This window comes from Gymnoscopelus microlampas (assembly GCF_963454915.1).
Source record: "Gymnoscopelus microlampas genome assembly, chromosome: 1".
Taxonomy (NCBI): domain Eukaryota; kingdom Metazoa; phylum Chordata; class Actinopteri; order Myctophiformes; family Myctophidae; genus Gymnoscopelus; species Gymnoscopelus microlampas.
In genome coordinates this window covers 24,044,012-24,056,863 of record NC_139962.1, presented here as the reverse complement: position 1 = coordinate 24,056,863, position 12,852 = coordinate 24,044,012, and the positions used below count along the sequence as shown (strand labels likewise).

General features: G+C 42.3%; 1 protein-coding gene across 1 annotated transcript in view; it reads right to left on the bottom strand.

Annotated features, from left to right (window-relative positions):
- Positions 1-1,657: 1,657 nt before the first annotated feature.
- The window catches only part of cdh16 (cadherin 16, KSP-cadherin), a gene marked incomplete at both ends in the record, with an annotated part of 35,327 nt that continues 24,132 nt past the window's right edge, over positions 1,658-12,852 (bottom strand). The window contains 5 exons of the mRNA XM_084063464.1: positions 1,658-1,758; positions 1,861-1,977; positions 3,335-3,451; positions 7,994-8,233; positions 11,291-11,421. Coding sequence (XP_083919590.1) covers positions 1,658-1,758; positions 1,861-1,977; positions 3,335-3,451; positions 7,994-8,233; positions 11,291-11,421 — 706 coding nt within the window. The remainder of the gene's footprint in view (positions 1,759-1,860; positions 1,978-3,334; positions 3,452-7,993; positions 8,234-11,290; positions 11,422-12,852) is intronic.

The window sequence follows — 12,852 nt, the reverse complement described above, 5'->3', positions numbered from 1 at the left end:
TAGCCTACTAACAGTATGCCTATTGGCTGTTTGTAAACGTCCATTTGAGAGCACTTCTCTACATTTATATTGAATTTAGATGGTGGAAATTTAAATAGCCCCAGATAGATCCAGCTCATTTCCATTGTGGTGCTGTGTTTTCTACCCCAGTTACACTGCCTGCTGGAACATTAAAGAGGTTAGTGGCTGATGGTGTGATTGTGTTCTACTTTGCTAAACACCAGACTATTACCTCAATCATGGGAAATAATAAAGCCACAGCTGCTAACAAGCAAGTAGATGGGATCCCGTACTAGGCCATATATAGCCAGCCTTTCCAGTCTATTATCACTGGTTGTGCAAGCAACTTAAATATAATTTCTCTATGCTATAATACTTTATAAATTGTGGATCATAATTTGCCTCAGAGAGCTTTGACAAGGGTTTAAGTGAGAATGCAAAGGCTTTCCCCCGTGAAAACATTTCCTTGTGAATGTGAAAGATGACAAGTTCATTGGCGGACACTAACGGCATTCAGTGGACCTTCTGTTGGCGATCTATATATAGCAACTCTTTGGTCTGAATATAGCCTTGCCTGTCTGTTAGGTCATCCAGATCAGCATTCATTGTGTTATCATCCCAAAGACTGGAGCTTGACTGATTAATGCGATTTCAAACTACAGATAACATCAGCCAGTCATAAATTGCAGAGGTACTTGCTAAGCATAGTAGCTATTAGTACAGGAGTGGAAGGAGGCACTAATGCACTCACTTCTACCTTTGGTTAGCCAGCAAGACATCAAGCTCTTTTTGCACCTGGAAAGCCTGTATTTTCAACCTGGTGTCCCTATTTCATATTATTATATCATTATAGGCGAGCATTTGCACACATTTTCCCCACACGACACAATCGTATGTAAAATAAACAGGGCTTAATCGATAAAAGGAAAAAAAGAACACAAAAGGATTATTTTTTTCAATTTGGACAAATTGTATGTATTTACAGAAATAATGTGTTGCTAAGGATATATCTTAGATGTTTCTCCACTTAATGTTATAGCATAAAATCAAACTTTACAATACATTTTCCCACAAACTAGTGAAACTCAAGCACATTAATGTATATCAAGGCCCAATGTACCCCCCCCCCCCCCCTCTTTTATACATGACTAACCGGTGTGCAGTGTAGCTTCAGTATTTGATGCCAAAAATCGGTATAATTGATTACAAAAGCCATCTTAACTGACACTATCAAGCTAAAAAAGTAAGCAAAAATAAAGTACAAATAATAACAAATTGGGGCACCGCTGTCCTAGCGATTAAGGCGCAGAGTCGCATACCACTAGGCTCTAATGCATTCTGACAGCAAGTCGTGGGTTTGATTTCCGAGCACGATGACCTTTGCTGCGTGTCACTCCTGTCTCTCTCTCCCTGTTTCCTATCTCTCTCTACTGTGTGCTATCAATAAAGGCCCCAAAAATATATCAAAACAAATTCAGCATATCAATTATTGTATGTTTACATGACTACATAAAACAGTATGTTTCAGACACATTACCAACACAGAACACATCATGATGTATTAAAAAGTTACACAGTGCTGAATCAGATAAAATTCCATTTGAGCACAGATAGGCATAACATTTGAGACACTGACTATCAGGACTGTGCTTTGTGGTTACAATGAGATCTTCAGTGGCACTCTCTCCTGGTTAGTTTTGCTGGGTGGTTTGGGGTTCTGGTAGGACAGTCTCACAAAAACCACAATAAGTATAGTTCCTGAAATGAAGAAATAACAGAGAAATCCAGTCTTACTAATACCTCAGTTTGTGCTGGTACAGTATTAGAGACGTTTTTTTTTACATAATACCTTTATCTTACCGATTACCGCAAAGGTGCCAAGTAGAATACCCACAGTAGATTGGATAGTTGGCATGCCTTGTAACTGCTTTGCAGCCATCTTGCAGTTTCCTCTGATGTTGCAGGGACATACTGTCACTACAGTGAGAAGAGATTCAGGTTGTTTATCATGATGACCCATCACTCAGAATTCACCCCATTCAGAATGACTGAATGGGGAGCAGGGTTGACACCAGAGAGGACTTGTAAAGCCTGATTTATACTTGGTTGCACTCCATTATTGTGCACCGAAAATAGCAGATTGACAAGCTCACAACCCGTCTCTGCACGACACGCTGTGAGCTTCTAGGTCTGCTATTTTGGTGCCTGACACGACATGCAACCAAGTATAAATCTGGTATTATAATTCTGACAGATTTAACCATCTTCCTTATTTCATTCTTATATGACATTATGTTTAGAGTCACGCGCGCGTGTGTGTGCTTGTAGATGTGTTGTGGGTAGATTGCATCTCACTGGCCCCAGGTTTAGAAAACCTTCATTACTTTAGGGCTGGAAATAGCTTCATTAATAAGCTCCAGCAGTGCTTGTGAACATGCACACATTAGCTGGTCTGTGATTTGCTCCCATCATCTTGTATTATACCATGCCTTCACATGTGCTTGCTTTAGTGCAGCGATTCCCAACCTGTGGGCCGGGGGTCCACTGGTGGGCCGCGAGGGTATTGTAAGCGGGCACCCAAATTACACAACACAGATTGTGTTATAGAAGATTTTAACGATAATATAACATTAATATTACAAAAAGAACAATGGGAAAATAAATGTCATGGTATTTCTTTCTTTAAAACCTTGGAAAATTTGTTTTTATTGTGTTACAGATAACTTAAACCACGTTAGTTACACTGGAACACAATCGATTGACTGACCATTAAAATAAACAATTAAACATGCTCTGAAAATGCGCGTGGCCCACCCATCTGGCTACTTAACACAGCAGCTTTAAGGCTACCGTGTTAAGTGGTCAGATGGGTGGGCTGCGAACAATTTGACATTTTTCAAATTGTGCGCTGATCCAGAGAAGGTTGGGAACCACTTGCTTTAGTGCAGAGGTTCTCAACCAGTGGTCCTTGAGGGGGTTCCAGGTGGTCCCCAGCTAAATGATGGAGAGTTGGTGACCAAATGGACCCTTACAGATCTTGAGAGTGTTTTACGCTCTCAAGAGTTGAATTATTGTTAAGCATCTGCATTTACGTTTGCCTGTTATCTCTCCGTTTGGTACCAACATCAATACAGCATGGAATTGTGGACAAATCTTATCCAACGATAACAAAATATTGTATTTTTTGGGTCTGAGAGGCTAAATCTCATCAAATGGTGATGAATCCGTGGCTCAAATGCCAAACAAATAATGGATCTTGATATGAAAAGGGTTGAAAACCACTGCTTTAGTATGTGTGTGTTACCTGGCGGGTTAATGAAGGTGTGTGTGTTACCTGGCAGGTTAATGAAGGTGCTCCTGGGAGGGGAGCTGCTGTCAGAGATGGTGAAGGGCACGGTGTAGACCTCAGGGGCCAGGTATGGGATGTTTAAGGACAGGTTGGTGTGCGTGTCTGGAGGACAAAACATACACGTTGGTTGCTAAGAAAATGACCATACATTTTGTTAACCACTTAAGCCCTACAGTACTGTGTATGTCGTTGCTGTCGGGCAGAAACCTCGTCTCCATATTTTTACTTTTTGTGTTTTTTCATAAATGAATGTCCTTCATCATACTACAGCGTCACACAAAAGCGTCAAAGTGGCAGATATGCAAGCTCAGAACACGGCGCAGCTCGTTTGCTTGTGAAAATGCAAATGAGATGTTTTTGAAACCTATCATGACATGACATGGTCATTATATTGTCAAACATAGTCAGAAAATAGCAGATCTACAGTACAAGCTCAGCTACATCAGATATTTTTACTATTCATCTTGAAGTATATAGGGATTAAGTGGTTAACATGTTTGAAAATACGTTTGTGTGCATGCAAACGCATGGTTGTGTGCGCGTGCGTGCGTGCGTGCGTGCGTGCGTGCGTGTGTGTGTGTGTGTGTGTGTGTGGGGGGGGCTCGCTTGAGTCAAAAAATGTAAGAAGGGGGAGCTCTGAGGGAAAAAGGTTGTGAAGCACTGTTCTAACTTCTAAATGCACTGACCCTTTATCTAATCTGCACAAAAGGTTACAAAATACACACTAGGCGGTGTGACATAAAAGTAGGACCCTCGTCCCGTAAATAGTAGGGTTTTATCAAGCAGGGTGAACCCTTATCTAAAGGGTCTAACCCACAGGCAAGCCCATTACCAGGCCTCCCCTTGATGTTCAGTGTTTTAAGAGGCTTACTGGACATCTCTCTACTTTCTTCTATCATCACTGTTAAGAGTCAGGCGTGATATGCTGCATGTACACAAAGTCCACTGAAAAGGACCCCCCCTGATTTTGCTTCATGGACAGCCACCAGTGAAGGAAAAAAAAGATCTTTAGAAATTCTTACATTTATTGAAAACATATTTTTCTCCTATTAAGGTATTGTACAGATATTAACTGTGGCCATAAAAGAAGTTGGTGGCTTTATCAGGTCTATACTGCATATTGCAAATGACCGAGAATGTGAGCAAGTCACTGTGAGAAGTTCTTAAAGATCTGACTGGGTAGCCATGATGACACACATCATGGAAAAAGAGGTAGCTAAACTATTCGCTGTGTCCTAATTCAGGGGCTGTGTCCTTCGATGGCTGCATTTGAAGACCGATTACATCACAGCCCCGTGAACAAGGCTGTCCCATATCCAAGGACACAGCCTCTGAATTGGGACACAGCTTTTTGTCTGGTCTGTAAGAGATTATTGTTATTATTGTTGGTATAACTGTGACCAGGTGCAAAAGTATTTTGGGACCTTCCGCTTTTAGAACTCAATAGTTGGCAGGAACCCAGCAGTGACATCACTGAAATTAGATGGAGGATATTGTTGTTTTCAGGCAGAAACCTTGTACAGTATTTCCATTTCAACTTTTTATGGTTTCTTTTGTAAATTAATGCCCTACTTTGTCACACAAAAGTAGCAAAAATAGCCAATCTACAAGCTCACAACGCACCACGATGTGACACATTGTGAGCTTGTAGCTTAAAGTGGTTAAGTGTGAGTCTGGGTTTTATAAATATTAAACCAATGGAAAGTGTTAACGCTTGTGACTAAATAATATGAACTACATTGGATCCATTGGAAATGGAATACAGGTCCTTTTTTCCATTTCCTGAAAAGTAACCGTTTGGACATCGATGATATACAGTAATGTTGGCTTACATCATCGGTACCAACTGGAACAAGACGTGCGTGGCAGCGTGGATAGAGGGGGAAAATTGCGAGGGAACGGCTGAGTTATTTAAAAAAAACACAATGACAAAATGTCACAGCAGTGACTAAAGAATGGAGACATTAACTTGACACTGACAATTTACAGCTGCAGAAGAGCGTCGTTATATAATGGTACTTCCGTTCGAGACATCTCTGAAGGAATAATGTGGGACTAAGATAGATAATGGCAATTTTCAAGTCTTCAACACCTGCTCACACTGTTCATCTGCACACAGAAGCAGATCTATTTAAATTCACATTAGCCGACTCACTGCATCCAACACAATGTGCAATGGCAAACACTCAATGTGCAAATTATTTCCAAAGTAATTTCATTGTCAGAATCCAATTGTCAGAGGTGTAGCACTTAAATTATACTCTGACGCACGACAATGTCACTTGTCAGAAAGAGCCGGTGTACAAGCTCACAACGCCACACACGACAATGTATAAATCAGCTTTTATGGTGTAAGGCCTGATGACATAACATCTACTCAGATTCTGCAGGGATGTTGCCAAATAAACGGGTCAGGAGACTGCTGAGGGAAAAACCAGATTGAGATCATTGTAAAGATACAATTAAGTAAGGATCTAATCACAGAGGATAATACTTTTTTTGTATTGTGTGTGTGACAACGTGTGTTTAATATATTGGCTAATGTCCCACCCGCATAAATTGTTTTGCAAAACACATTTTTTAACAGTAGGCTACTCCTACAGATTTTATCCAAACATCACGCAAATCGCTACACAGTATCTCTGTAGTTATTAAACCAAACAGATTTTTCATATTCCATCCTGATTGGCTAAAAGTGGCTTCTAAAGTTTACAGGAGTGCTCCCTTTTGAACAAAATGCCTCAAATCATGAACACAGCATGCTATTTCCGTGAACATTTGCACGCACATTCACACAAGGCTGAGGAATATTTTTTCTAATCAGCCTCATGGTGGCGCTATAACAGGCCGATTCGTGTTTTTACCCATAACTGCACCGATCTGTGTAAAACTTTGTATGTGCACTCCCTAGAGGCCAAGGAAAAATCTTTGCCCTGCATTTTTCACATCTGCCTGTTATAGCGCCACCAGGAGGCCGACTTATGTAAAACACATTTTTGAATATTACTCATATTACAAATTTCACACAAATCGGTACACATGATCTCTAGAGTCATGTGTCAAGACGGATCTGTTTGATTTTTCATATTCCTTCTTGTTTGGCTAAGATTGACATCGAAAGTTTGCAGGAGTGGCCCATTTTGAACAAAATGCAGCAAATCATGAACGCAGCGTCCGATTGCGGTGAAACTTTGCACTCACATTCGCACTACGTTGAGGGACAAATGCCACCCTTTCAACATTGCCCTATTATTGCGCCACCAGGAGGCCACCAGGAGACATCACACAAAATATTATCTCTTTAGTCAAGTGATCAAGACGGATCCGCCCGATCCGTCCCATGTTTCACAATCCAGCTTGATTGGCGAATTCCGAACATTGCTGGCCCACACTAACCTACCTGACCTGGCGGAGACCTGTGCTCCGAGCACTTTTCTAATTACATGTATTTCACAATGAGCTTTTTCATGAAGCAGGTGCAATTTCAAACTTCAGTCATTGTCTCCATGAGAAGTAAGTATTAGCTGTGATGGTGCCCTCTCACAACCTCTGACACAAAAGTTTTGGTAACACTTTCTATGAAGCCCATATCTACAGTATAATGCTTTATAGATGCCTTCATAATGCATTGTAATGCATGCACAATCCATAGGTGTATAAGACTCCAGAACACATTTATTGTCAACTGTAATGAGGCATTATGATTTAAATATCTTAAGTCAAGCATTACTCTACCCATTTTGCAGAAAGCAAACATTTTTTTCTTCAAGTATAGCAGGCAATGGCCATTTTATAATGTCCTAAAATATACATATCAAGGCCAATAAACAAATTATTGATATCAATATGCCCATACATACTGTCATAGAGATATCAGGTCATGCCATGACCACACACTTGGTCATTATGGTTACAGAAAGCACCCATGTTTTTTGCACTGTATAACGTTTCATGCAAAATGGGTTGAGCAAGCAATTATGAGCATGCATACAGGCATACATACAGGCATGCATACAGCAACTTATGACACATTGTGATAGCCGTATAATGCATTATGGTAATTTGTTGATTATAAATACAGTATACTGTATATGGGCTTCATTGTGGGTGCTACCAATGTTTCCTCCAGGTTAATAGATAGATAGAGAAACAGACAGACAGACAGACAGACAGACAGACAGACAGACAGACAGACAGACAGACAGACAGACAGACTGTCACGGCATAAAAACTTGAAAATTTCTGCTTTGTCTGATTTTGTATAATAAGCGTTGACTCAACCTTCTGTATGAACCACTGTGATTACAAAGGACCCCTGTTGCTATGGCAATTTATGAAAGAATAACCGCTGTGGGGAACTAACGTCATTGATTTCCAATCAAGTTCTTTCAGTCTGCTTGAGATGTCACACGCACAGCCACACATAACACAAAACACATAACACTCACTCACTCACTCTCATGCACACACACACACACACACACACACACACACACACACACACACACACACACACACACACACACACACACACACACACACACACACACACAGTGCATAAACTAACAAAGCAACTTCACACAAACTAAATGGTACGTGCCATGCATGCCAGGTTGTTGACATGCAGACCGTGTTCAACCTCACCATTGATGGGAGTCAGCTTCCAGTTGCGTCGGACGGTGGCATCGCTGCGTAGAGAGAAGTTGAGTCGGCCTCCATGCTGTGGCCCGTCACTGTCTCGTGACGCCAACACCAGCGCCTGGTCCTCCCAGCGAGGGGTGCACAGGTACTTCCAGGAGTAGTCCCCCACCAGCACCGGGCTGTTGTCATTCACGTCTAAGATTTGGACAGTCACCAGGGTGGAAGCAGACAACGAAGAGTTCCCTACGGTGCAAACAAAAATGTCAATACACAGTAAAATCCCCAGTGATAAAGCTACCCTCTGTAACTTTCCTGTTCTACATCGGATTTGAACCCTGGTCTCCTGCGCAAGCGCTAACATTTGAACCACTGAGCTAATAGAGCTTGCCTGCCTGCCAGGGGAGAAATAGAATTTTGACTTGCAGGCAGTGCCACTCAACCAGTCGTGTCAAACACAGACACAGGATCTAAATGTCTCAATAGAAGAGCAGGGAGACCAAATACAACCACACCAATTGTATACGTTTTATTGTATTAACATACTCTACCACAGTGGTTCTCAAAGTGGGGTCCGGGGACCCCCAGGAGTCCTCGAGGGGGTACCGGAGGTCCCTAGCTATATACTGTACATCAGCTATTTGAAAATACTGACCATGATACTGGTGATGTCCTGGTCAGTAACAAGCCACCCTCCGCCCATTCTGCCTCATTGTTGTTACATGATCTGTAAACTGTGAAGGTATTTCTGCTCTGTGTTACAGTGGTTCTCAAAGTAGGGTCCGGGGATCGACAGGGGTTCTTCAGGGAGTTTCAGACGCGCCACGTTGCGACACGCTGAGAGCTTGTAGATCTGCTATTTTTGAAAGATTTTCAAAATTGAAAAATCAGGAATAATCTTCTCTTATGGGGGTCCCTGGCATGAAATATTTTCAGATGGGGATCCGCGGCCAAATGCATATCAATTTGGGGGTCCTTGATACAGTGGTGAGAACCACTGAGATAGATTGTATGGAACCAATAATGCACAACGAAACTGTCAAATAATGACAAATCTCTTGTGGAGAGCCAAGTATGCTTAGAGGTGAGTCATTAACTGTGAATCCAGCTGCTCTTAGATAGGTAGATACTAGGCTGTTGACACTGAGGAGACCATAAGGAAAGGGTTTCAGGCATGTATTGATTGTCTGGTTTCATTCCAGATGAGAATATAATCAGCTTTTCACCCAGTTCTACTTCCCAGCATTCCTCATTTCAGTTCTCCTGCTGCCCTCTATAACAATCCAGTCTTTTAACACATTCTTCCCAATTATATGTCTCTCTATGTGTCTCACTGCATGGCAGATTCATATGTGTGTGTATATGTTTGCTGAAATGTTCCCCCCTCCTCCACCCCTGCAGTGCATAGCCTGCCTGTGTGTGTGTGTGTGTGTGTGTGTGTGTGTGTGTGTGTGTGTGTGTGTGTGTGTGTGTGTGTGTGCACGTGCGTGCGTGCGTGTGTGTGTGTGTGTGTGTGTGTGAGAGAGACTCATAGCTGCTGTTGATAATGGTCTGGTATGGATTGGAATAGATTTCTTCTCCTGATGTCGTGACTGTGTGGAGCACAGCAGCATGCAGGTACATGAGGTGACACATTGCATTCACACCGTGTACTGCCTTTACAATGCTCACATGGAGTAGCCTATAGTGCAGTGGTCCTCAAGCATTATAATTTCAAGTACCCCCATACTGATATATGTATTAGGCCGCGGATCCCCATCTGAAAATATTTTGTGTCAGGGACCTACATAAGAGAACTTGTGTTAAAATGTTTCAAAATGGTTTCAAATGTTCCCACACATTTTCTAGATTTTTAAGTTTTTTAGCCGGTCTCCAACCGATGCGATGCGTTGTGAGCTTGTAGAAGGGCTATTTTCTAAATTGTTTGATTCTAACTGATTTTGCTGGGGACCCCCTGAAACACTCTCAAGTACCACTGGGGGTCCCTGGACCCTACTTTGAGAAGCACTGGAGTTTTTACAGCAGAGTAACTTTCCATTCAGTGGAAATGTATACGTTTACTTAGATTTGAATACCTAGATATCTAATATAGATCTAAAAATGTGTGCATGTTGTGTTAGTCTGGCATTAAGACTGTACCTATAATGTACTACATGACATACTGTAAATGTTGTAAGAAATGATTGACCTACAACATTGACTGGTGCTAAGAAGGGAGATTTAGTAATCAATCATAGTAATTAACTTGTATTAATTGCTGTTATTACTTTTCTCTTCAGTGCGGGTCATGACCGAAAGAATAAGATCGCTGATACAAGCAAACAAAATGAGTTTTCTCAGACGGGTGGCTGGCGTCTCCCTAAGGGATAGGGTGAGAAGTTCAGTCACCCGTGAGAGACTCTGAGTAGAGCCGCTGCTCCTTCACTTGGAATGGAGCCAGCTATGGTGGTTCCGGCATCTAGTGCGGCTGCTTCCTGAGCAGCCGCTCAGGAAGCAGCCGCGTCCTCACTGCACGTCACACTTGGAGGAGGCCACGGGGCAGACATAGGACCAGATGGGGCGATTATATCTCCACGCTGGCCTTCGAACTCCTCGGGATCCCGCAGGAGGAAGTGACATGATTGTCCGGGAAAGGGGGAAGTCTGAATGCTGGAACTGTTGCCCCCACGACCTGACTCCGGATAAGCGGTCGAAGATGGATGGATGGATTGATGTATAAGCATAATTCAACTGCTGCGTGATGGAAATATCCTCAGATTGTCCCAAGGGGGTCACTCACTACATCCTTTGGGGTGTACAAGAGCTTGTATTAACACGACTTGAGCTTTCTGTGAACCTAGGCATTAAAGTTATGTTTTTTTTAATCATATCATTTGTTTGTCCTTTCTATCTGTGGCATAAGACATAGCCATTCCATGTTATGAAGTTTGAAGTATGTATGTATGGGGTGTCTGCCCTTCTCAGTCGCTGTCGCTGTTGTTCTACCAATGGGCTCGATCATTGCATTCGGAATGTACATGTCGAGTTTGTAGTAGATAAACCCACTGCAATGAGCACCTATCACCATAGATGTCGTTCTCAAACTTTTTTCTTCAACGACCCCCCGGTATGCATTATTAGTACCACAGACCCCCCCTAACTCTGAGGGTGTTCAAATGGAACCAAATGGACCCTTATTGGTCCATTAAGTTCCATTTGTATACTCTCAGAGTTACAGACCCGTAAGGGCTCATTTGGTTCCTAACTATCAAGTGGTTCTTGAAATAAAACATATCAGGAAAGAGGTTTTTGTGGCCGTCTTACGTCCGTCCAGAGCGACGACCTCCATAGTGTAGGTGCTGTTCTCCTCTCTGTCCAAAGCCTGCACAGTCTTCAGCTCACCAGAGTACTTCCCTATTGAAAAATACCTCTTGGTGTCGCCTCGTAGAGAATACCTGGCCAAGACACATACAGGCAAGGGGAATCGTGAGGCTCTTTAAAAAATATAACTAAAATTAATCAATAGGTCATCATATCGGTATCAGCAATATCGGCCTTAAAAATGCAATATTGGTATCGAACTGATATCAAAATAATATATTGTTTTTAGCCTATATCTTATCCTATCCTATCCTACTATCCTACTATATAATAAGGAAACCTCTGTCATCAAAACCTGTCTGTCCTGCCCGGTTCTCCTGACTTGAGCAATTGATCTGAACTTGCACACGGCCATTGGCTATTAGCATATGGTCGGTGTCCAGGACGAACCAGCTATATATAAAGTTCTGTTTATTATTGTAGGCCTACATAATAAGTGTCATGAATCATCAGGGCATTAATTCACACGTTGTGTGATGCATTGTGAGCTTGGAGATCCATTGTTAGCTTTTGGGAATTTTTACCCTTCCCTCAGCAGCAGAGCTTGTCAGCTGTTCGGATTCCTAACTCCACTTGAGATGGATTTCTGTTTGTCGGAAACTCCTAACTCCGCTTAAATCTTAATTGCGCTGGATTTGGGTAAAGTGTTGATAATATAATGACACATGCAAGTATCTGACAATATAATATAGTCACTATACCAACTTTGATGAGGCACTATTGCTTTGTTTTAAAAATATAAGGTTTTCTTCATTTCCTGAAAAACGTATATTTTGTTTTTTCATTTCCTGAACAATGAGCATTTTGGAGTTAGCAGGTTTGCGCTGGACAGCAGAGATATGCACACAACTACAATGTGTGTTTTTCACTTTCCCAAAAGGTATTTTTTTTTTTATTAGGGTTTTGGTGTAAACGCCAGAGATTCAGAGTTCAGGCTATGGGATCTGTCGTCGCCATGGTTACAGCCCTGCAAGCTATGGGCTCATCTCTAGCTACTAACTGGCTACAAACGGCCACACAGACAGAACGGTCTAACACACACGCTGCAAACTTATAACAGACTTTCATTTACAGCCTGTGACAATACACACTGCGTTCATGTTCATAGCACTAGCATGCAGATTGACACGTGCACTGTTCGAATCCAGATTGTGTTATTAGCACACATAGCTTAGCTCAAACAGCTTGTAATAATCAACTCATGGTGGTGGCAACGATTCCACATCAGACCGGGTTGTCACACATACACACCGGTTACACCTGGGGTCCGCAGGGGGTCCGCGGACCCCCAGCGACTGCTTCATCGAATCCTTCGCGGACCCCCGCAGACCTCAGGTGTGACCGTGACGACCTGCCTCACAAAAATGATGTGTTTGAATGATTTGGCAGAGGGAGATTGAAGTTAAGAGTTGGGTCATCATATCCATGTAGCTCAACATGATCCTGAAGCTCCAACAGCACTTGGCCTTCGATCGTCACTCTTAACAACTCTCTCCCCCACACTG